We start from the raw sequence: 25,759 nt of genomic DNA on the forward strand, positions 1-25,759 counted from the left end.
CATTAAGGAAAAAAAAAGTAAATTTTAAAAGTAATTTCCCCTTTAAAAAACAGTAAAAGTCATGCATGCGTTTATTCTAACATATTTAATATTGTCCGTGTGTGAAGACAGAAGGACGAGGTCTGTCTGTCCTGCTGTACGTCAGTCGCAGTGAAGCTTCGGCTCCAACTCTTTGTTGCTGTAAATATAAAGCAGCGCGTGAGTCGCCCACTAAACTTGACTTGTGTAAGAAAACTCTCTCTCTTTTTATATATTTTAAACGCTCATCTCATTATTATTTACCTCACCTTTGCTTTTGCATCATGTTATTTTATTCATTTCACAAAGCTTCACACCAAAAACACAGGTTAACTGTGTTTAAAATACAGCTTTATGAATAAGTGTTTGAGCTTTTTAATACACATAATAATGATGTATATGAATAAAAAATCTTTTATTTTAATGTGATTTTGTAATGTGCAGGGAGAGATATTTGGCTTCGCAGTGTTATCCTCATATTTAATTGACTTTATAGTTATTTTTATTCTATTTGACTCTATTTTGGGGGAAAGAAAACCTCTCTTACTCAGTTTTCCCACTCCGTTAAGTCAGTGTTCAGTTTGTCTGTTTTTACTTGTTGGTGTTTCAGCTCCGATTTAGATTTTTGACGCTTCCTCTCCAAGTTATTGTTTACAATTGCTTATATTTAATAAAAAGTGTTGGAAACCAACAGCGTTTCTGTCCTGACTGAGAAAATTGAAGCAGTGGAAATGGTCCTGATCGCCTAACTCTAACACAAATACAGCCACAAACAAAACAACCTAAGATTAGAAAAGGCCAGGAATGTCGAAAAGAGAGGAAACTCTCGCTCGTTCGCTACCTACGTGCACATTATGTTGAATTCACATCTGTAATTATGAGCCAGATCCACTCACAATCTCAAATTTGTGCGTCCGATATAGTGGTTTTTTCTATCCCTCAGTGAGGCGGCAGCAGTGAACCTCACACCCAAACACACACACAGGTTTTGACGAAAGACGAAACCTTTTGTCCACAGCTGGCACCCGTACAAGATTGTTGTAAATATTTCAGCAGCAGTGAACCAGATACATATCAGAGAGCACACACAGAGTCTCTCGCTCTCTCCAAACCACAGCTCCTTCATGTGACGTCAGAGCAAAACATTAGAGGACACGGATTTGTTCTGGTGAATTTTTAAACTCTGACATTATGTCATTTGTACGTTGAGTAGTGAAATAATATGTGAGCAAATACCTACTCATTTAAAACAATAACTACATCATTAATTAATAATTCATTCATTCATTCATTCATTTATGCAGAAAAACAGGATAAATAAATGAAAGTCAGCCATCAAAAAACTTTTGATGAATATATTTCTTCAACTTATTTATGTGTTCTTTGATTTATATATTTATGTATTCAGTTATTTACTCATGTATTCTTTATGTATTAATCGTATATTTCTGTATGTATTTATTCATTTCTTTATTTATTACTTTATTCACTCTTATTTATTCACTCATGTATTATTTTATTTAGTCATTCATTCATTTATTTCTGTACTTTCGCCTTCATTTCTGTATTTACTCGTCTTTACTACTTTATTCATTATTTTTGTATTTATTCACTCATTCTTTTATTTAGTTTTTCATTCATTTATTTCTGTATTTCTTTAATTAATTAATGAATTAAGTCATTAATTAATAAATTAAGTCATTAATTAAGTCATTTAATACATTTTTTTAACTTAAATGTCATTAAGTAATTAATCAATTATTTAATTATTTAAGTCGTTTATTAATGAAGTCATTAAATAATTATGTCATTAAGTCATTAATTAATTGAGTCATTAATTAATATGCCATTTATGGTTGATACTTGCCGCTGGAATATGTTACGTCAAAAAATATGAATATGATGATAAATGTATTTATCATCATAATGTATGCTTTTGCTTATCCCGCTTTCCCTTTCGGTCATGTGTATGAATTAAACTAGGATGATGTGTGATGATGTTGATCTAACTGACATGCCCGAAATAAACAAATAATAATAATGATAATGATAAAAAATTAATAATAATAATATGGCCCTCCATACATTCAGACCATATCTAAGATGTTGTTTTAAATGTTTTAAAGGACACTTTCAGCAGAGGGTCTAAAGATGAAACATGAAAAACGTCCAGGTTAAAGAGTAAAACTCAGTGACTCTGTGACTGCGTCTGTAACGTGAGTCCTGACAGAGCCTCGCTCCGGGGTCACGTTCCCAGCTCTATTGTCAATGAAGTGCTAAATAATTCGAGTAAATACAATCCCTTCACTTTCACTCTCTTCCCATCACACCAGAGGATGATGGGGGGGGAAAACACTCTGCACTCACTCCCTCTGCTCCACTCTCACTAAACTCAGCCTTTGATCGTCTCTGCGTGAACTTTATTATTCACGTGCTGATTTCTAATCTTTAAAAACACACGTCATCCGTTTTGTGTTTTGACCTGAAGAGGATGCAGAACAGGTAACACGGCACCTTTTTTTAAGGCTGCGGTTAAACTTTGATGAGCATCTGCCTGGAACTGTCACAGTGGTCGTGGGTGCAGTGTCTTCAGAGGGACAGTGGACTGTGGACCTGAAGGACCATGGACAGACATGTCTGCGTGTCTCTGTGAAGGAGGAGCTGATCAGACAAGAACAGAAGAATGGTGAGTCCTCATGTCACTATCAGTTTATTGTTGAACATTTTAATATTTGTAGAGCAATTTTTGGTAATATTGTCTTATTTGGTTATAATGGAAAATGTTTGTGGGGAATAAAAGAGGATGAATTTCAACTTTATAATATGGTTATTATTGGTTAAGACATTACAGTGATGATTCTCTATAATAATTCAAATTATAAACCTTTTACCTGCACATTACTTTGGAAATAACATGGTTTTAGTGTAATATTATCTCCTCATTACCATACATGTTAATGTTATTACAAAGCTGGGAATTTCATGAGAAATAAGACGATATGACAGTAATGTTACTTCTATAGCTGCAACTAACGATTATTTTCAATAGTTTCAGGGTCGTATTTTAAACTCGATTGTCTTGTTTTGTCCACGAAAAACGGATTAATCTAATAATTGTTCCAGTCCTTATCACTTCCTCGTTACTAAAGTATTGCTTAACTATTACCAGGAACTGTAAATTAAAGTGTTTCCAATTCGTTTTTTTATTATTATTCACCATATTCTCATAAATTAAAGTTAAGTTAAATAAACCCTTTATCATTATCATTATTACTATTATTAAGTTATTGACCAATGCTGCTTTATTATAACAACTCATGTTTTTTTATTCAATTTGATCCATAAACAAATTACTTTTTCAATGGGATATGGTTTTGTTTACTTAGTTCACAGCAAATATGGGATGTTCCATCTATATTTACAAATGCAAATAAATAACTTACAGGTCAAATATATATATCTGTGATATATCTGATCAATTATTAGTGATTTAATTTAAAGCATTTGGCATCCATTATGTTGCATTACTGCCCTCAGGATTTAATTATCCATCATTTCTTTTCCATCTTCTCTCCGTGTTCTTCCTTCCATCTTTAATTCAGTCTCTAATAAGTTTCTTTCACTGAGTCTAACATGGACATCTCTCATCTCTTTCTTCTTGCAGTGAGGTCATGCTTTGGTGCAGATGTGGTGTCCTCCTGGTTCTCTGCATCTGTCCTCTAGCTTGCCTCAGCATGTCTCCCTGTCCTCCCGGCTGCTGTTGTCCTCGCCCAGGACACCTGGTCCTCTGCGAGTCCCTGGGCCTGCGGTCTCTCCCTCGCTCCGTCCCTCTCAACACCTCGGCTCTGTCCATGGCCAGAAACCAGCTCTGCAACGTGGACCACCTACTCCGGCGCTTCTCCAGCCTCCAGGAGCTCAGCCTGAGCCACAACCTGTTGGACCGCTTCCCTCGTGGACTTCCCTCCAGTCTAGAATCCCTGCTGCTGCAAGAGAACCGCATCACTTACATCACCACGGGCGCCCTGAGGCAGCTGGGGAACCTCACCCGCCTCGATCTGGAGGACAACCGCATCCGTGCCATCCAACCCGGGGCCCTTCAGGGCCTCAGCAAGCTGCAGGTGCTGACGCTGAAAGGCAACAACCTGACGAGGCTCCCTCCTCACCTCCCCGCATCGCTCACTCATTTAGACGTCTCTGCCAACTGCATCTCTGCCCTGGACCTGGCCTCGCTGTCTGCCCTCATCAACCTGCAGGTCCTGAGGATCAACAGCAACTGCCTGCGCTCCGTCCCAGACAGCGCCTTTGACCGCCTGCCACGCCTCAGGTCTGTGGACCTCTCCAACAACCTGTGGGTGTGCGAGTGTGACATCCTCTATCTGTACCGCTGGATACTGAACGGCAGGTTGAAGATGGCCACAGACCTGGTGTGCAACGAGCCCGTCCATCTAGCTCATCGTCTGCTCCTGAACCTCTCAGTCATGACCATCTGTCCTCATGTCCTGAAGCCAAACGAGAGAACGGACACGGTGACAGAGACGCCAACAGATAAAAGCTGGTTTAAGAAGACTTTGTCAGAGCAAATGTCAAAAACCAACACTGTTCCAGTCGTTTCAAAAGACTTACCCGACAGCCGTGTGTTATTTGAACACTATGCGTTAGAGGCCTTCATCTATGAGGAATGTTTAACCCTAAATCAGACACAGTCTGTGAGACCGTACCATTTGAAAACAGTTACGTCTCCTCCTGACGTGGAAGAGAAATGCAGAGACAACGTCACGGGTCGGTACCCGCAGACTAACGTCACCACTGCTGAAGAGACTCACTCTGTGCTGTTCACAAACAGAGACGCTTCCAGACCCACGTCTGAGCCACGACTCCTGACGCAGCAGAACTCCACCGTGGTCGTCGCTCTGCTTGCGCTGCTGTGCGTCCTCGTAGCTCTCCTGATGTTGGCAGTGCTGCTGGTACTGAAACAGGTGCTGCGGCGGCGACAGAGGGTTGCGCCGCTCGATGCAGGATCTGGTGGATGACCTCACCACAGACACACTGAAGAGGTTTTAATGATTTAATTCACATTAAGAGCAGTTGCATAATATTCTATAGCATGGCTTTGTACATACACTTTAACTGTTCAACCTAACTGTGAAATGGAGCAATGTTTTCACACAGACGAGCCAAAAATAAAGACTTAATGCCAAAACAGACCCTGACCTGAAGTATTGCATTTCTTATCTCACCAATATCATTTCATATCAACATTTCACCAAAATTGCATTAACATGCATTAATTTACACCTGCATCTTTAATTAAGACTAAATAAAAAGCTGTGGAGATTTTTGAGGCTGTAAAACTCCCACATGTCCCAGAAAAGTGAAGGCCCTGATGCAGATTCATGGCAACTTGTCATCCATAAACTAAACATGATGCTGAAAATATCCAAGGGACTGTTAACAAGAGCACATTAAGTGCTCGTCTCCTTGTCCTGTTTGAGCTTGTAGTCGGATAACGCGGCTTTTATGGCGTCTTCAGCGAGCACTGAAAGAAAGAGACGGACGAGGCTTTAGAAACACAAACAGCAGGAAAACCTCTGACAAATACAGACGATATAATGCTCTATTTTTCTATATTATTTGTATATAATTAGATATCAGAAAACATACATACAGGCAGTTACCATGCACGCGTTTGTGCTCTGAACTTACTTGAGCAGTGAAGTTTGACTGGAGGAAGGGCTAGTTCTTTGGCAATATCTGTGTTCTTTATCTCTAGAGCTTCATCGACCTACAGGGTGAAAAACAAAATATTCAAAAAGAAAGAAAAAAAAGATGTGAATAGCCAACTCTTTACAAACTCTCCTCTTATAATAATCTGTGTTGTACTAACTTACCGACTTGCCCTTCACCCACTCTGTTGCTAGAGAACTGGAGGCAATAGCTGATCCACAGCCAAATGTTTTGAATTTTGCATCCACAATCTTCCCATTTTCATCCACCTGGATCTGTAACAACAAACAATTAAACACCGAGTGATAGTAACACGTATGAAGAATTTCTGTTATTGGGATGATCTCTTCTTGCTTACCTGGAGTTTCATAACATCTCCACAGGCTGGAGCTCCCACCAACCCCGTCCCCACATTCTTGGAGCCTTTGTCGAGAGACCCCACATTTCTTGGGTTTTCATAGTGGTCCAACACCTTCAGGAAAGTCACACATACAGAGAAGAAACACTGCATCACTCTAGGGTTGCAACAATCCCCATTAATCCCCAATGTTTCAACATAGTTTAGTACTGTTTGCTTCCAACCCAAGTGATCAACAGACACAACAAACACTTGAAGCCGGGTTAACGTAACTAAAATGAAAGGGGAAATGAAAACAAAAAAGGAAAAACACTGAAATAAGAGCAAAGAGAACAAATAATAAAAGTAGCTTGAAATGAAAAAGATTGTCATACAGTAGAGCAGCATTAAACCTCTGTGTGTACACACACAGGAAGACGAAGGTAACTCACAGACGTAGAATAAGAGACAACAAAAATAAATGTTCCACTTTTAAAAACACGGTTTTAGTCTCTTACCTTTTTATGATAACACACGGCGTTTAACCGCGGCGATAAAAACCTCCGAATGAAAAACAACAGCGAGGTCGCAGACTTTGCTACAGACACCGCCGCCATGTTTAGCTGCGGCAAACAAACAGAGGGTCAGTCAACGAGTGGCGAAGAGTGCGCTTTTGTTGACAAACAAGCGACAGAAAGGCGTTCGCCCGCGAAGGAGCTCCACCCAGCGGCCAACAGACGTAAATACAGGATTACAAGGCCCCGCCCCCTCTGCCCCTCGCGCCGCTGCTGTTACCAGGCAGACAGCCTTTCCAATATGGCAGCGTCAGGCAACGCAGAACATACGCAGTTGCAGGATATGGAGGAGGAAGACGCGGGAATCGAGGAGAGAGAGATGGAGTCGGACGAGGAGGATGAGGAGGGCATGGGAGAGGAGAACACAGACGACGAGGACGACGATTCGTCGGAGGACGAGAGGGAAAACGAAGCCGAAATCCAGCGTTTGGAAGAGCAGGTAATTAGCCAAACAGCCGAGCTAGTAAGTGGACTAACGTGCTAATGAGAATGAATGGGCGGTGAACGTGGGGAGCTACTACGAGTTAGCAGCTTTAAAAACCCGTCACCTGCTCTGGTTTAGCACTCACTTATAACACAGTTAAGTGCTAACTGTTTATATATAATTGAATTAATGAAGTGCGCACAGAGATACGGCGTCACTCGTAGAGTCGTGATTAGCCGTCCTGCTAATTTGTGCTGCTGCTAATGGGGTTTGTGGTGATACACGTTTTTACAGCAGTTTTCAGTCTTCAAACCTTCAGCGTGGTCAAAAACATAAGTGCTACAACTCCGAGTACACAAGAGCCAACTTTACACACTGTTGTCGCGTTATAGGATTCCACAGTGAAGGATTATGTACTGTACGTACACTGTATTAAAGTGTCCAACGTGAGCTTTGAGAACCACATCAAAGTCTATGACCTCACTGTTACCTCACTGATCGTCCCTCAACTGTTTCATTACACACCTGACTTCAATATAGCATCATTTTTGCACTTTGCATTGATGTTGCTCTTTTAGTTTGTGTGTCCGCTGCAATAATAAAAAGTAAAAACAATTATAAATGGGACAAAACGTTCGAAAAATATATATCCACCACCACCATGAATTATGCACAGTATGCACAGCATAGAACACATGTATTAGACCACCTCTAAGGCTGAATAGTGTTAAATTGTACATAATTATTGTCATTTTCAATCGAAAAACATATTAAAAATGTGTGGTATTTGTGCAGATCTGTCAGAAACGGATGTTCTCTTCAGTCTGTAGAATAAGATGTGTGTAGATCGAGACAGTAATTCATCTAAAATGATATGTTTGGCCTCATATTAAAGCCAAATGTGTTAATAATTAATCGTTCGAATTTCGATTAATTGTTCATCCCAAAGCCACAGCAGCACTAAATTAACAGCATAGATAATCATTATCAAAAATAATTTTCTGTAATGGTTCATTAACCAGAAGGCTCTTTAATCAAAGTTATACTTTTAATGCTATCATTTAGTTTAAGTTTAAGCCAAAAAATTATGATGTTTTCTCATCTTTATGACAGGTGGTCTACTAAATTTGTTAAGCGCTCTACCTAGAATCTGACGTTGCATATGTAGCGAGTTAGACTTCTTCAGCCACTCGAAGTTGATTATCATAATACTTATCCATTCCAGAGCTGAATTAAACTAAATTAGCCATATATAAATAGATTAAGCATAAGACACATCAACCAAGACGTGGCCTCTGGGATATTTTCTCCATCCTCAGAAAATTGTTTCTTACTGTTGACGCGAGTGACTGCTTCGGCTTTTAGACCTGGAGACTCAAGGGGGCGTTTCAGTTTAAATTTTCTGACTAGGAACTCGGAACTGACCTGACTCTCTGGGTTGGATTATAATGTCAAAATAATTGAGAAATGTTTGCTGCAGTTTTCTTCGGTTGTGGTAATAAATCACTGCTGAATAAATACATAAAAGCACAAGTGATTTAAGATGATTGAAGATTAATTGTATAATCCACTATTGTATCCCCTCGTTTAGCTGTCAATCAATGCTTTTGACTACAACTGCCACGTGGACCTCATCAAACTCCTGAAGCAGGAGGGAGAACTTTGCCGTTTGCGGAAGGCACGGCAGAAGATGAGCGAACTCTTCCCTCTCACTGAAGGTTGGTGTATGTCTGTTTAATTTGACGTCTGTCAGCCTGGATTATATAAGCAACTGTAATTTTGTATTTGTAAATCCTGCAGAGATCTGGCTGGATTGGCTCAAGGATGAGATCCGTCTGACTGAGGAGGAATCAAACCGGGAGAAAGTTTACGAACTTTTCGAGAGAGCTGTAAAAGACTACATCTGTGAGTACATTTCAGCCAAAGTTGTTGCTTTTGACCTTTTTTGTTGTTACGTGAGTTTAACGTGTTATTCTGCGTCTTTACACACAGGTCCAGAGATCTGGCTTGAATATGCTCAGTATTCAATCGGTGGCATGGGCTCACCAGGTGGGATAGACAAGGTGAGAGCCATCTTTGAGAGAGCTGTGACAGCTGTTGGGCTTCACATGACCAAGGGACAGACGGTGTGGGAGGCGTACAGAGAGTTTGAGAACGCCATTCTGTCCACAGTCCAGGTTTGTGTCACCGTCATTTAGAACATATTACTGTAGTATAGCAGATATACAGTAAGTTGCTCACTGACAGGTCATCAGGTCATGTTTTTGGTTTGTAATCTACTTGTATACTTCAGTAAGTTCATTTTTAAATTTTTTACTTAAATCCGTCTTTGTTAATTTTTGTAACACAATAGTTGCTTTTTCTCCTCTCAGCCTCCACCTGGCAAGATTCCCAGCCGTGAGGAGCAGGAGCTGCTCAACACTCAGCTCGAGCGAATCCATACACTGTTTCGCCGCCAGCTGGCCGTTCCCCTGATGGGTAAGAGTGATGCTTTTTCTGTACTGATGGTCTGCTGTAAAAAGGACAGGTGTCTGAATAAAACTGAATAACAATATTTAAGCACCTTAAGTTGTTGGGTCTATCCAAACAAGAAGGACTGTAGAGCAATGTAACAACAAACACAGACAAAATGCTTGATCTGTGTATCGCATGCAGGATTTATCGTATTTTTAAAAAACTGGCAACGTTTTGTCACTTTGCAGACATGGGAGCCACCTATGCAGAGTACGAAGAGTGGTCTGACAAGGGCGTTCCTGAGACTGCAGTACATCAGTACAAAAAGGCTGTGAAGCAGATGGAGAAGAACAAACCTTTTGAGGACTCCCTGGTAAGGACTTGCACTGATAATTATGGCTGAAACATTCTATGCTATTTTAAACAATGTGTCTGCTGTTGTCGTTTTGGCAGACTGAGAGCTGTAATGCAGGGGGAAAAATATTTATATCATGTTATATTCACACACAAACCATTTTTTTTATTGTTTTGTGACTCCCTGCTGTTGTCTTCCCGCAGCTTGCGGCAGAACCTCCAAAAATGGCAGAGTATCAGTCTTACCTCAACTTTGAGCTAAAGGAGGGTGACCCGGCGCGGATCCAGCTCGTCTTTGAGCGTGCTCTGGCAGAGAACTGCCTGGTCCCAGACCTTTGGGCCAAATTTACCACCTATCTTGTGAGTATTGGTCTGATCTTCTGTTGTGTCATGGAATCCCTATTCAAAATCCCTCTGTCCAAAAATAACGAATTCTGATAAAAGTGTCTCTTAAGATAACTGTGTTTTCTGGTCTCTGTAGGACCGTCAGCTGAAGATCAAGGACTTGGTTCTTCCTACACATGAACGTGCTGTGAGAAACTGCCCCTGGACCATGGGTCTGTGGAAGAGCTACCTGCTGGCTCTGGAGAGGCATGGAGCTGATCATCCTGTTGTCTCAGGTCTGAAATCATGACTCGGTGACTATGACATGTATATGCTGGTTATCTTGTCTCATATTAACACAACGCCCCTTTTTTTTGCTTCTGTAGATGTTTTTGAGAAGGCGTTGAATGCTGGTTTCATTCAAGCAACAGATTACGTGGAAATATGGCAGGCATATCTTGACTACCTGAGGAGACGTGTGGATTTCAGCAATGGTGAGAGCAGCTGTGTTTTCAAATATTAAGAAACAAAAATGTCACAGGAGTTTTATTTATTTATTTTCAAACTGATGTGAAGTTATTTTTGACGTTTCAGAATCAAGTAAAGAGTTGGAGGAGTTACGAGGAGCCTTTTCTCGCTCTCTCGACTACTTAAAACAAGATGTGGAAGAAAGTAAGTGGATTTAGCTCGGATCTGTGTTTGTTGGTGTCGTGGTTTGAGTCTTGTAGTCATTTAATGGTGTTTTTTGTTGTGGCCTTGTAGGATTTGGTGAAAGTGGAGATTCCTCTTGTCTCATAATGCAGATCTGGGCAAGAATAGAGGTAAGGAGTGTTACATTTTCATTTTCTGTTCACTTTTTCTGTGTATAATCCTGCTTTTAATTTGTATTTGATTATAGCTGATAGAGATCATAGTCATTTATGTACGTGATGAAAGAAACGGGGTTAGTTCACTAATTTCTTGGCCTAATATTAGGCCAAGAAATTAATATCCTAATATTAGGAATAGTTTTCTTTATGCAAAAGGAAATGCAAAGAAATACTGCCCTCTGCTGGTTTCTTCACACCAGACATGGCATCTACCTCGAGTGTAAAACTCTTGTCAGGATTCAAGACAATCTAACTTTTGAATCACACACCATAATACTCACTCTATTTATAATAGATTGCACAAATTAACCTTTCATAACTTTTTTTTATTGTCCCTTCCAGGCTCTTCACTGCAAAAACATGCAAAAAGCCAGAGAACTGTGGGACAGTATTATGACGAAAGGCAACGCCAAATATGCCAACATGTGGCTGGAGTACTATAACCTGGAAAGGTCCGTCTGTCCGTGTCTGAACTGAAAATGCGTTAACTTTAAGTGAAGTTGCGATCACGTAACTAAAATGTCGTATTGACTTCCTGTGTAGGTCTTATGGAGACCCTGTTCACTGTCGGAAAGCTCTTCACAGAGCAGTTCAGTGCACCTCAGACTATCCAGAGCATGTGTGTGAAGTCCTGCTCACCTTTGAGAGAGTGGAAGGTGAGTTAAACAAAAAAATAACAAGACAAAAACAAAGTTAGCATAGACTGATTCATCATATCTTCATGTCGCGTCCTCACCGACAGGCTCTCTGGAGGACTGGGACGTGGCCGTACAGAAAACGGAGACTCGTCTTAACAGGGTTAATGAGCAACGAGCAAAGGTAAGAGCACAAATCAGGACTGTCGTTTTGCAGGAGTGTCGTAATTACGGTGCTTTTGGCTCACGTTACCGTCATGTTCGTGTCCGTCTGTCAGGTGGCGGAGAAAGAAGCCAACATGGCTCGTCAAGAGGACGACAAAGCTGACCAGCGGCGGAAAGCCAAGTTCGACAAGAAGGCTCAGAAGAAGGTCCAGAAGAAAAGTCGATTCGGAGAGAAGAGGAAAGCAGAGCAAGATGATTATCAGGATGAATGGAATGACGACTCAGGTTAGATGGAATACACGGTTTTGAGCTTAAGTGTGTAACTCTCTGTGTGTTTCTATAGTCCCATGGAAGTGATTTGCTTTATGTCAAGACAGAGAGGCAACAGCATCATTTTAAAGTGTGACTGAAAACACAAAGAAGAGCCCGTGAAAACCTTCATTAGTGAATTCTACTCCTCACAAACCTGGTCTTTCAGTAGTTTGTCAGCATAAATGATTCTTGTCCTCGCCCGTGCCTGCACTCCTGCTGTTTTCACACTAATACTCCCTCAGTCAGGTCTGATAGTAATGCTTGTTTTCAGATGGAGGACACGGCATACAAATAATGTGAAGATGCAACACAAACACCGTTAACAAGGAAGATATCTTTCACCTTTCCTAACTTTTCTGTTTCTCTGCTACAGAACAAGCCCCCAAACGACACAGAGGAGATGGAGACCAAACCACAGAGTACATGGAGACAGAGACAGGACTCTTTGGGAGAAACGCTCCCCCCGGCTACAAGCCCCCCGCTAAAAAAGCGCAGCAGGAAGCTGCGACCACGGCGGCAGCAGCTCAGAGGCAGAAAGAGGAGAAGCCAGAGCTTCGTAACGATCAAAGCAGCGTCTTCATCAGCAACCTAGCTTACACACTAGAGGAGCCAGAGGCAAAGCTCAGGACGCTGTTTGAGACGTGCGGCCCCATCTCGCAGGTCCGCCTCATCTTCGGCAGCAAAGGCGGGTTCAAAGGTTACGGCTACGTTCAGTTTGAGTCCACGGTGTCGGTCGCTGAAGCCCTGAAGCTGGACAGACGAGAGGTGGAGGGCAGGCCCATGTTTGTGTCGCCATGTGTGGATAAAAACAAAAACCCAGATTTTAAGGTAAATGTGAACACGAGTTGATATTTTTGTTTTTCTTTATGGCCTATCTGCATGCCTTTTATGAGTCTCCTCAAAAGAGAAATTGTTTTATTGTTTTGTTTGAATGCTGATGATATCTTCACACAATGTTGTCATAGGTGTTCAAATACAACACGTCTATAGAGAAACACAAGATCTTTATCTCCGGACTGCCGTTCTCCTGCACTAAAGAGCAACTGCAGGAAATGTGCAAAGGCCACGGCGACATCAAAGAAATCCGCCTGGTCACATATCGCTCAGGAAAACCCAAGGTGAGAAAGCGACACACTCTTGTTTAGGCTAATGAGGAAGGAGTGGCTTGAACAGTGTCGTAACCATGTCCTACTGCGCCTCTCCACAGGGTCTGGCATATGTGGAGTTTGCAGATGAAGCCCAGGCGTCCCTGGCAGTCCTGAAAATGGACGGTATGGAAATAGAGGAGAACAAGATCTCCGTTGCGATAAGTAACCCTCCTCGCAGAAACATGATGGATGCACCTGGTTCCAGTAAACCTTCAAACCTGATGCCTCGTCAGGTCTATGGATCGTAAGTTTACTGAAGCAAGAGTTTAAATTATGTCATTCTCCATTCTATCGGAAGTCCGATCTGGGAGTGATGTCAACGTTGAGTTGACCATTGCTGTGTTTTCATTATTGTATTGTGTTTGGTTTGGAATGGTGAAGCCCTGGATCACATTGTTTTATTATCTGAAAGTGCTGTTTACAAATGTAGCCTCACATTTGTAAAGGTAAACGGATACAGAGCTTCTTCTTTTCTTTTTTCCAGGAGAGGAAAAGGACGCACCCAGCTGTCGTTGCTCCCTCGTTCCCTGCACCGGCAAAGTGAATCTGTGAGCAAAGTGGAGAACGGGGCCGCCTCGGAGCAGGTGCTGGCAACCGGCAATGCGTCAACGAACGCGGCCGCAGAGACAAAATCTTTGTCAAATTCAGACTTTGCCAAGATGCTCCTGAATAAGTGAGAGGAAGGCGCGAGAGAAAGAGAGTCGAGACTGCCTTCACACTGAAAACCATCATGTGTCCTTATGAATTAGTGTTGGTGATTTTTTCTGTAATTGTTTACCTAACTTCCCTTTAATATCAGCCCCGTTCTCATCATGCGTGTTCTGCAAGATTGCCTTAATCACAGAGCTCCTGTCCTCCATCACAAACCCTTCTCCACTAAGACATTTCACCAGTGTGACAGAGAGTTAATGGTGGCTGTGTTTGAATGAGGCTGGTCGAGCCATTTTATAAAAGGAAAAAAAAAGAAAAAGTGTATCATATTTGTGTAAATACACTGTATGTTTTGTAAGCCTTGTGTTTTGAGGTGTCTTTTGTTGTGTTAATGTGAAGCAGATCTGACAGAAGCAGATGGGGAAGACTATTTTTATTTTTTAAATATTCGGAACAGCCAAACTTGTGAATGTTGTTCTAAATAGGGATTATGCAAGTTTAATATGTTTAAAATAGCTGCTGTGTGTGTTTGTGTGTGTGTGGGCATAAACACTGACCTTGTCAGGACCAGTAGTCCTGGAGACCGAAACCTGGTCCTAATGAGGCAGAATGTCATTTCTGAGGAAGTGGTTAAGTTTTGGGAACTTTTTTGATTGGTAGTTAGGTTAGGGTTAAGGTAAGGGTTAGGCTTTAAGTGGTTAAGGTTAGGCGTAAAGAAAAAATTGTGCGGATGTGTTTGTGTGTGTGTGCCCACAGTAAGGATATTCTCCAGATGTTTTTTAGGTAGCAGACTTCAGTAGTGTAACCTCTGAAGATGCACCCCCCCCTTTTTTTTTAAAAGAGCAAAGATATGTTTCTGAATAAACCACAATGATGTTTGACCATCTGTGATTTACCTTTAACACTCGCATATTTACAGATATATGATGATTTCTCATATTTGTCATCACTGACGGCATGACCTACCTGTCCTGGACAAACTCATCCCATCATCAAATCCCATTTATACATTGGTCTGACTGGCTTCCATTGAGAGGTAAATAAACCCTGATGTTTCCACCTTTTTGAAATTCAAAGAGCACTGAGAAAAAACTGTATTTAATTTAACTGGCTGCTTTGTTGGACACATCCACGAGTCACGACTTATGTCCATTTCCTCTGGTTTTGAGCTAGTTAATCATGTTTTGTTTACATATATTACTAAAATTATTACCAACGGTGTCATTATGTCAGTTTTACAAACGACTGAAGAACATGATCCGCAGATTGTAACAGACATGATTACGTTCATGCATTGAAGAGGTAATTTCACCCTTTGAGTGAAATTGTTTGTTAAATCTCCTACACATATTTAGGTGTATAGCTCTTCACAGGAGAAGAGAATCTATGCAGTGTTTTATTTCCCGTGTCACCAGTCAAACCACGTGTCTGGTCCACTTGCCTCACTAGGAAAGTAATGACTCTTCAATATCATCATTTCCAAAAGGTAACCATAGTTTGTAATAATATAAATCTACAGTTTTCAGAACAGATGGAATACAAGCTATACTTATTGCTCTCACCAAAGTGGCCTAATGTTAAATAAACGTCTAAATATGTTGAGTCTCTTGAAGTCACCTACCTTTTGTGAGCAGTGTTTTGTATTACTATACGTACATTTTGAGAGATGATTAGTAAATGGCTTTTGTGTTCGACCACTATTTATTTTTCAGCACTGTTTCCCCTTTTCTACCCGCGTGTTTTAGGGTCCTGTGAAAAAAAGTATTGTCTTTATTGTTTCTCTGATTAAAAACTTTGTTTTAATAAAGTCATGTAAATCATCTTTGAGCCCCAAAACACAGCGTTGTTTATTCTAAACCCTTTAAAACCAAGAGGCAGAATTGAAGTCACTACATGTTTTTATTTTAAAATTTAATAAATTATCAAAATGCATGAAAGTGCTTTACAGTGTCAGACATCAACTCTTTAAGATAATTAACTTAACGTTAACACACACTTAAACATCTCCACTGGAAGTCGCCCATAAATGTCCCAACTAAAGAACTCCTAAAGCTGCTTCATCATCAACTTCAAACTGGATTCTGATGGGAATCAAAATGACTTCAAATAAAATTTTAATTTCCTTTGACATGAAAGCAAACCTCAAAACATCCTGCAGCAGTTTCTAAAAGGAGTGAGTTAGAATTCACCCATGGAAATTATTTTTTTAAAGAGGGTGTAACATTAATGCCACTCATGTCTACATGGGATTCACGCTTTTTCCCGCTCAGTTGTGGATAGGGATGGTCTGTTTGCAGTCCAGACAGGCCTGGTCCTGACCTGCTTCCGGCAGCCCCACAGCGTGCTCCGTCGTAGAAATCAATAACGTGTCTAAAGTTATTTCTGTGCATTTGGCGATAAAGCGAATAAAAGGCCGTACGTCGCCCTCATTGGCCGTGTCCAGAGCTCCGTAATACTCAGCCCTTTGTTCTTTGCGGATCGTAATCGGCGGGTACCGCGCTCGCATGAGCACGAGGTTCATGAGGAGGCGCGAGGTCCGTCCGTTGCCGTCTATAAACGGGTGAACGTACACCAGTTTGTAGTGGGCGAGGGCCGCGCACTCCACAGGGTGCAGCTGCAGGGCCTCGTCAGCGTTGAGCCACTGCACCAGCTCCTGCATGTGTCTCTGCAGGTCCTGAGGGTGGGGCGGGATGTGGTGGCCCACAAACACCTGGCTGGTGCGCAGCCTCCCTCCTTCCACGGGATCCACGTAGCCGAGCACGCGGCGGTGGATCTCCAGGATGTCGCCGACGGTGACGCCCGCCGACCTGGACAACAGCGTGGTGTTGATGTACTTCATCGCGGCATCTACGCCGATGGCCTCATTCTGCTCCTGCAGGCTTTTCCCGGGCACGGCGTAACGCGTCTCGAGAATGTGACGGATCTCGGACAGCGTGAGCGTGCTGCCCTCAATGGCCACCGTGTGGTAGATGTGGTGATAGTAGGTTTCCTCCATCACTCTGCGAAGTGCAGAGTTGCCTTTAGGAATGGACATGAGCCTTCGCACTTTACTGTCGATGATGCTGAAGTAACGCTGGTCAATTTCTTCAACCAAGGGCAGAGTTCGATCTCGGCTCACTAACGCTCTCTCGTTACAGGGAGAGATGGCCAAGGCCTTGGTGTAGAGGTGATCTGCCTGGACAACATCCTTCTCCTCCAAAATGGTCCCCAGCTCGGTCAGAGCGTCGACAAAGTCGGGGTTCATACTCAGCGCGTGCACCAGCAGCTTGTGAGCCTTCTCCCTCTTCCCCAGTTTCTTCATCTCCTGAGCCTGCAGCAGAGCTGCTTTAGCCTCCAGCTCCCTCTCTGCAAACAGGACGTGCAAACAGAAACATCAACTCCAGGACCAGGGCCAGAACACATAAATTCATAGGTTAATAATCAAGTAATACTTTGATAATTGATAATGTAATCTCATTAAAATTATAATAATTTTCATTTTAGTAGATTTAGAAAGTGTATTATGCATTATGTTTAGATACTATGATAGTAGTGCTAGAAGATACTATGTTTCTGAGACCCATTTCTACAGTAGCCTGAATGGACAAATAGCCAGATGGTGCGTTTTGCCTTTTGAAGCAGGCCACCGTAGTTCCCTGGCGCGATTAGGAGGGAAAGGATAGAGAAGAGAACAGAAGGGAAGGTGAGGGAAAGGAAGTGTCCATATTTACAATGGGCATTTAACACGTCACTCTTAGGACATTATCACAGAATTTACACTGATTTTCGGTACATTAGTACTTCCAATTCTTGTCAGTACCTTTGCTGGGCTTGGACCTCTGAGGCAGTACATCCAGGGCGGTGAAGGCGACGGTGAGGCTGGTAGACTGAACAGCCGGTGTCGGGGGAGGACTTCCCCACAGCTGGCAGCGGAGCTGGGCGATGCCCTTCAGGCCGTTGCAGCACTGGTCCTCCACGCCGACCATGGGCATCAGGAGAGCCACCAGAGAGCCCAGGAGGACACACAGCAGCGGGCCCCAGCCTCCGAGGACACGGCCGCTGGTGTAGCGCCACGCCGTCAAAGCAGACATTATGACTCCGGGTTAAATCCTCCATTCTCTGGTGATACCGCCTCCCATGTGTCAGACCCACACCAGCTCGGAGAGCCGGAGGGCGGCTATCAGTAAGGAGGGAGCTGCCAACATGATAGCCGGTAAACTTAAGAGACTCTGCCAACGGAATTTAGCTCACACAGCCCGGGTTTACAGCTCTATAAAGCGGCTCCGAGTGCGTCTAACTGTCGCCTGTGACGCTCAGTCAGAGCTGGGTGTCGTAAGTTAGTTCAGATAATCACTTGTTGTTTATCGCGTCGCTTGTGTACATCATTCACTTCCTCAGTCTGAACATTCTCCAATCTGATTGGTTAGGTTTTTATTCAGGGCGGCGTTGATTGGCTGAAACGCAGCAAAACAGCAACGGATTCGTAGTCGTCTCTGATTGGCTGATTTACGGGACACTTGGCCCCAAGTGTTGTCTTTCAGGCAACAAATTACACATCAGCAGTCGTCAGGAAAAAACAGTGTCAATCATAGTGTTTCTTTAAAAATAATAAAAAATAAATAAGTGGGCACGGTTTTGCCATTTGCTAGATGAGGCCAACCGTGAATAAAAATATATTACAGAGCCACCAGGTGGCGACTCTGCTGGGTAAGTGTATGGGTATTTAGGGGGAAATTTACTTTTTTTTTAATCTTGTGGCTTCAGAACGGGATTTCAGCTTCTCATGGGTGATGTCAAGTAGTGCTGCGGCGTCTTACGCGATTATTAATCTATTACTAAGTGAATGGTCAAATATTGTGATCATTGATTAATCGGTTTGACTGTTTTCCCAAAGTTTTGGGATTTTTCCAGCGCTTTAAATGTGAATATTTCCTGGTTTCTTGGCTCCATATAACAAAGAAATCATTAAAAGTGAATCATTTTGGTTTTTATGGACCTAATATTAAAACTAATTGATTAATCAATAAAAATAACAAACATATTAATTGATCTTTTCTTTTCCCTTAGTTTCAGTGAAAGCCCTTCAAATCATACAGTATGACCTCGGAATAGCGTGCCATGGTTTTTCTTCAGTGTTTTGAGTAACCATGGTGAAGCACAGATTAAAAGCAGATTAGATTCTCTACACTGATTACCATGGCAACGTGTGCAGAGATCAAAGGCAGACAAGAATGTCGGTCTCCATTCATTTTCAATGGGTGGGAAATAATCATGAAAAATGTCAAACATTGGTCAAAGTTTCTAATCCGTTATGATAAAATGTTACCTCTTGTACCTTTTTATATAAAGTGAAAACCATCCATACAGTATACACTATATTTTATTTTGCATACAAAGTATGTGTCTTATAGATCAATAAATACTATAATATAATGAATTACATAATAATATAATAAGTACAGTGTGTAAATTATAGTATTAAAACTCAAAATATAAGTTTGTTCATTGTGGGCTACTGTAAATACATGGTGGTCCAAAATGGCACTTAAGGCACATTTACACTTATTCATTAATGAAGTATAGTTATTTTATTCGTCTTTCTTTGTGTTGTGACATTTTCAATGTCACAGTCACAACAAAGTAATAAAGACTCAACATGACGGACGCCAACTGTTGTCAAACACCAAGAACAGCTTTAGAAATGAAGTGTCATATTTGACTCACCACACTATAACAGTATAATAGAAAAAAGAAAACAAACACATATTACACTTAGAATAATTCATGTGCCTCAGGCAATGTGTGTCTGTGTGTCTATGTTCTGGCAGCTCACATGACTGACACCTCCGAGCTTTGCCACGTGTTAATTATAATAATAATAATAATAATATACAGAAGATGGCAGCATTGCTCTGTTATTGAAAAATCACAGTCATAGTGCAGCATATCCTTAAATGATAGTTAGCACTGTTGGCCTTGAAGCTATTATGGAATAGATTTATTCTTATGCCATTCAGTAAAAAAAAAGAAAGAAAAAAGAGAAATGTGTTTTTATATAAAGCACAATTAAAATCTGGCTCCTCAGCCTCTTGTTCTGTCAGTGCAGCACTTCATTCCCATTTCTATTAATACTTGTCCTCATGTCCTTGGTGTCTGGACTTTATGTCTTTATATCACAAGGTTTTCGTACTTCAATGTGTGCTGGTGCTGTGTGGTGATGGAGACAGGTGTAGCTGTAGATGATTGTGTTGTGCAGTAGTGACACATTCAGAGGTTCCTTTTTGAATAAGCCGTGTCATGTTGCACACACTGTGTACGCTCACACACAGCGAGAGAAGACCTGGAGCTGCAGACTTGCGTCATTAACCACCCAGAGTCCCTCAGTGCTAGTTCACACTTGCACAGCAGTTCAAGTCTATCAGGGGAGAGAGGGGAGAGAGGGGAAAAGGGAAAACGGTGGAGCTTCTTTATGTCTAATATGCGTGTGCTCTAGCACACGTTTTTCCTTAATCTAAAGGACGGGTTGTAGCAAGTTGTGACATTCAAGGAATAAAATTCGAGAAGGGTAACATTCTTTCAACACATTACGGATGATTGATGTTTTGGAAAGTTGACGGCTGCTGTCGGTTACCGGGCCAGGTGGTGAGATGATGATGCAGTTAGAGAATCCACTGACACAAGGCTTTATTGTTGCAGGCCGGTATCAGTTCTGACCCTGCAGGTGTCCGACAGTTTAATCCGAATCCTAGAAAACTCTGCCCCTGTTTTCCTTCTAACCACCCATTTTAAAGCCTTTGTACATGTTATGTTATACATTTTAGGGTTCTAACACCTGGGTTCTATCGCATCAGATCTAATCTAAGCATCCCTTTGTGAACTCCCTTTTGGTTTTTATTTGGACTCATTTCATATATTATGTGCTATGTGATGGCCTCCAACTCAACTCCTTGCCTTGCACTCAGAGTGATGGATTCCGGGTTGCATTTTCAGCGTACTACACATCTTCCCATTCAGCCTCATAACAGGATATACAGAAATAAGAATTAGCTGTGTTAATGTGTTCATCCAAGTCAGATCATTCACTGCCTATAGGACATAATTATGCTCAAATAAGACTGTGCTCGATCATTTGCGAGCGAACCAACACACTCTTTTTATAATTGCGGTCTGGCTCGGATCCAGCGTTCACTTGGTGATGAATGAAACCAGGCCTGTAGCTGGTGGTTTGCATTTCCACATGGAGATTGTTCATTTTTAAATGAACGCAAGATGTGTGTAGCCGCATCCTGTGGGTACGCGCTACTCCATACACACTCACTCTCGCATTCCCAAAGTGCCCGTTTGAGTTTTTCATATAAAAGACAAAACAAACGTGCGCTAAGAAGAAAATAAATGAGAGGAAAGTAAGAGTGTAAGTCACACGGCTACAGGATTCAAGTTTAAATTGTCCCGTTTTAGATAAACAACAGAGTGAACTGTGACATTAAACAAAAGGTTTGTTGTTTTGAATCCGTCAGCAGCAGCAGCAGTGTGGAATTGTGGTTCTCGCCCTGAAAACAAACCACATACTGTATATGTTATATATAGAGCACAAAATAATGACTTTATTTATGAAAACATAAGCCAGGCCCAGGATCAAGTGACTGAGGGGGGGGTTTTCTAAACTGTGTCATAAATAAAAAATAATTGGTTCAACCATGGAACAGCTCAGAAAAGCTGAATCAGATTACCGTTTCAAAGTTAAATATACATTAGAATAGGATTAGGGACACATGTAAAAGCCTGTATTCTGAGATTAAAGTCAGAATTCCCTGTTTAAAAGTCAGAATTCTTAGATTAAAACAATTCTTAGATTAAAACAATTGTTTAGATTAAAACAATTCTTAGATTGAAGTCAGAATTCTTAAAGTACTTAGATTAAAGACAGAATTCCCTGATTAAAAGTCAGAATTCCCTGATTAAAAGTCAGAATTCCGTGATTAAAGTCAGAATTCTTAGATCAAAGTCAAAATTCCCTGAATAAAAGTCAGAATTCTTAGATTAAAGTCAGAATTCTTATTGAAGTCAGAATTCCATGATTAAAAGTCAGAATTCTTAAAGTTAGAATTATTAGATTAAAGTCAGAATTCCCTAATTAAAAGTCAGAATTCTTAGATTGAAGTCAGACTTCTTAAAGTCAGAATTCTTAGATTAAAGTCAGAATTCCCTGATTAAAAGTCAGAATTCTTAAAATCAGAATTCTTAGATTAAAGTCAGAATTCTTACAGTTAGAATTCTTAGATTAAAGTCAGAATTCCCTGATTTAAAGTCAGAATTCTTACAGTTAGAATTCTTAGATTAAAGTCAGAATTCCCTGATTTAAAGTCAGAATTCCCCTTTGGCCCTAATCATCATCAGTAAATGTAAGTACAGTACTCAGGCATGTGCTGTATCTTGTCTTTTCTTGTCCTCAACAGTTTTAAAGCCTAAAGACAGAATGTACAGCCGAGAAGTTGCCACCGTGTGGCGCTGTTCCCTACATGAGCACCACATGTGATGTGTGTGACAAGGTAAATGATGTCCAACCATCAGTGCTGTTCTTCTCCCACCCAGTTCAAAACGGTGGCCCCTCGATTGAGTGATTGTTTCACGATCACTGAAACACCCTCTGTTAAAGTTTCTTTGGCTTCGCGTGTGTTTATTATCTGAGCAGTAGCATCTCCTATTCTGTTGGAAGAATTATGCAGAAAACATGCGCCTAAATAATTCATAGATAAATACAGTCATGAATAATAGATGTGGGTAAACCCTACAAAATGCAAATGTCAGACCTGAGGAAAAAAAAAAAAACCAGACTCTTCAGTCTGTGTTAAAGTCATGCTGAGGAGACACATTCAGGACTAAAGAGAGAGTCTGGAATAATCTATAATCTGAGGACAGGGTGCTACAGTAACTGTAGCCTTATGGGAAATGTAGGATATTTAAATATGACTTTTCAACCTTCTTCTTCTTCTTCTGTATGCCAGTCCATCCACTCGCCTGTCCCTCTGGATTAGATTAGATTTTAATGATTTAATGTCCAGAAATTAACCTTGGGTATCAAACGTTTTGTGTACTTTTGTGCTATCAAAACATCCTCCTTATATCACCTAATATCAAACATGTGTTGTCATTCAATATCAAATTTCGGTACCTAAAAAGTCTGAACAGCGTTAATGAGTAAACATTTTGACCAAGATCTCTAACAGTGACTTTCAATTCATCAGCTTATTCCAAATTTCAAGCACATACCTAACAAGATAAGATGTTAAATTGCTGAAATGTTGTATCCAAATTCATCGTGACGTCGTAATGTTCTTCAAAAAACGATTATTTCCTGCAGCTGGACTGGAATGAAGAAGTGATAAGCAGCAAATAAAGAGCTATCTTTTTCCAAATGGTGGGTTAAGAAGAAGAAGATGCTCATTTATTACGACACGTCAACTTTGCTTCTTCTCCCCCCCCCCCGGCCCCTGTTATCTCTCTGCGGTCCAGTGGCTTTTACTGCAAATAAGCACGAGCGCAGTGACACCTCGGCCGTTTCTCATGAAACGCAAGCAAGCGACTTTGGTTTCTTCTTGAGCTGAAGAGCCAGGACAAAATGTGGCAGAGTGAGCAACTCATCAAGGAGAAATAATGACGGCGTGGAATTAATGGGCCCTCTGGTCATATTGTGAACCAGTTTCGAGGACATCTGGAGTTGTGTGCTTGCACACGCTGAAACCCCTCAGCTGTGGAAACAGATAAAACCAGATGAGTCGGTAGTCAGAGTCATTGATGAGGACTGATTCTAGTTTGACTTGAGTTAGTACAATGAAACTTCTAAATCCTGTCCTGTCTCTTTTCTTTAACATTGTCCTACGTTTTGCTTTAACCACATGGAAGCCCTTGGATTAACACACATGTATTACGCATGCTATAATTCAATTGTACCGCATGGACTCACAGCACATTATCTCAAACAATATCACGAGACCTTTCAATTATTATAGAGAAACCCAACGGGAACGCGATGAGCGTGCACTTGGCAAAGATGGAGAGGAAAACATCTCTGACAGAACCAGACAGGGGGAAGGGAATATGGGGTTAGAAGAAGAGAAAGACCAGCTCCTCGTGTGACCGTCAGAGAAGGACAAGCCCTAGATGAAGGATGGATGACTATATTAACACAATTTGTGTTAATATGCAACTTTACATAAATCATATAGAGCAGGGGTGTCAAACTCATTTTCCCTGAGGGCCACGTCAGCATAATGGTTACCCTCAAAGGGCCAGATGTAACTGTCATACAGAATAAATGGAACTAAATGTAACCAAATATAATGTAATAAAGGTAACTACACTTTCTGTATTTATTACTTATTAAAGGTCACATAGAGTGGTCCTGTTGCACATAAATGTTAGTTATGGAGGTCTACTTACATATATTAACTTGTTTTTATGGTCAAAAACCTCCTAGTTTCTGTAAAATAGCTGATAGAAATCCTCTTTTCTGACAGTGTTTTTCAGCCGCGATGTTTCAGAGTGAACTTTCACCCCCAGAAGACAGAGTCTTGTGATTGGCCAGTACTATCCAGCACATCCGTTCTCAGAAGCGCAGCGCCCCCCTCTGGAACGGCGGATGCACTGCTCCTCATTATCAAAACATTGTTTTAACAGTGTTTAAAAATAGCTTCGTCACGACTCCCCGCCGCAGTCCCTTTTATGACTTTAAACCGGAGTCAGACCCAGAGTCAGAAGACACTGTCGCTCGTGAAACACCTCTACAACGGACGTTATTCTTCTTCTGCGGTTCAATGTACGCAACCGGATGTGCCCGGACTAGTGCCCGGAGCAGGACGATCGGTTGTTCAGGAGAACCGCTGCTTACGTAACTATTACGGGATTTTTAGTGATCTCGTTGAGCCCCGAGATTACAATAAAACACAACGTTCTCAGCAATGGCTGAACTGTTTGTTTCGAACCGTCAGGCTTCATAAACAAGGTAATGACGCAGATACACACCAAAAAAAACAGCGATAATAGGAACTTCCGGTCTAGTTCCGCTTTAAAGTTACATATATGATGCATTATAGTTGTAACCTAGTTCGCGATGGTGTTTTTTTTACAAACTAAAGCTAACAGTTTTAAAAGTCTGTATCTCGTCGGGGCACTGCGATCTAGTGGCGGGACGCCGTCACTTTGCGGGTAACGCAATCGCCATGCATTATGGGATATATGTAGTTTATGGTCAACGCACGTCTAAAAGCAGCATAGACCTATTTTAACACAGATTTTGAAGACCAATTAATCACTCGCGGGACACATAAAATGACGTGGCGTGCCACATCTGGCCCCCGGGCCTTGAGTTTGACACGTGTCATATAGACACTGAACCAAAATGACTGAAATGCAGGCTGTGAGACTGTAGGTACAGGTCAGATTTGGTGCATGGATATCAGTCCAAACAACAGTCCAAAAAGCAGAAGCAAAATCCAGTAATCAGTCTCGATACACTATAGTCCGAAACACCAGCTGTCCAAACAGCACCATGTGTGCCTGCCTGCTTATTCCTGTATTTAGATGTGTACTTGGCCTCCTCTGCTGCTACCCGTGCGGCTGTCGAGGATTATTTCCATACTGTTTTCCCGATGACACATATGAAACAGATTGTTTTTGAGCTTTGCATGAACATGCAGTATTGATTATATTTTTGCACCTGTTCCCCCGTTCAGAATAAACAACCGTCACGAAGAGAATCGTGTAATGAGGAAAAGGCTGCACAAACTGGCA

General features: G+C 41.4%; 3 protein-coding genes across 3 annotated transcripts; 1 reads left to right on the plus strand and 2 right to left on the minus strand.

The window, feature by feature from the left end:
* Positions 1–5,069: 5,069 nt before the first annotated feature.
* iscua (iron-sulfur cluster assembly enzyme a) lies at positions 5,070–6,721 on the minus strand. Its single transcript, XM_083904826.1, has 5 exons — positions 6,598–6,721; positions 6,101–6,214; positions 5,907–6,017; positions 5,722–5,800; positions 5,070–5,554 (listed from the first exon to the last, which is right to left on the minus strand). The coding sequence occupies exons 1-5, from the start codon at positions 6,694–6,696 to the stop codon at positions 5,481–5,483; spliced, it is 477 nt and encodes a 158-aa protein (XP_083760952.1). The 5' UTR covers positions 6,697–6,721; the 3' UTR covers positions 5,070–5,480.
* Positions 6,722–6,895: 174 nt separating this feature from the next.
* sart3 (spliceosome associated factor 3, U4/U6 recycling protein) lies at positions 6,896–14,734 on the plus strand (the record flags this gene model as incomplete). Its single annotated transcript, XM_083904810.1, has 19 exons — positions 6,896–7,093; positions 8,670–8,796; positions 8,879–8,983; positions 9,071–9,255; positions 9,451–9,556; positions 9,781–9,905; positions 10,091–10,246; positions 10,368–10,506; positions 10,597–10,704; positions 10,805–10,882; positions 10,973–11,031; positions 11,422–11,531; positions 11,623–11,735; positions 11,822–11,898; positions 11,993–12,164; positions 12,565–13,019; positions 13,157–13,309; positions 13,399–13,583; positions 13,824–14,734. 19 exons carry the CDS (start codon positions 6,896–6,898, stop codon positions 14,014–14,016), a joined length of 2,844 nt encoding a protein of 947 aa, XP_083760936.1. The 3' UTR covers positions 14,017–14,734.
* Positions 14,735–16,099: 1,365 nt separating this feature from the next.
* Positions 16,100–18,095, minus strand: ficd (FIC domain protein adenylyltransferase). Its single transcript, XM_083904818.1, has 2 exons — positions 17,790–18,095; positions 16,100–17,335 (listed from the first exon to the last, which is right to left on the minus strand). Exons 1-2 carry the CDS (start codon positions 18,058–18,060, stop codon positions 16,257–16,259), a joined length of 1,350 nt encoding a protein of 449 aa, XP_083760944.1. The 5' UTR covers positions 18,061–18,095; the 3' UTR covers positions 16,100–16,256.
* Positions 18,096–25,759: the final 7,664 nt, after the last annotated feature.

The sequence above is a fragment of the Microchirus variegatus genome (assembly GCF_963457635.1).
Source record: "Microchirus variegatus genome assembly, chromosome: 18".
Lineage (NCBI taxonomy): Eukaryota > Metazoa > Chordata > Actinopteri > Pleuronectiformes > Soleidae > Microchirus > Microchirus variegatus.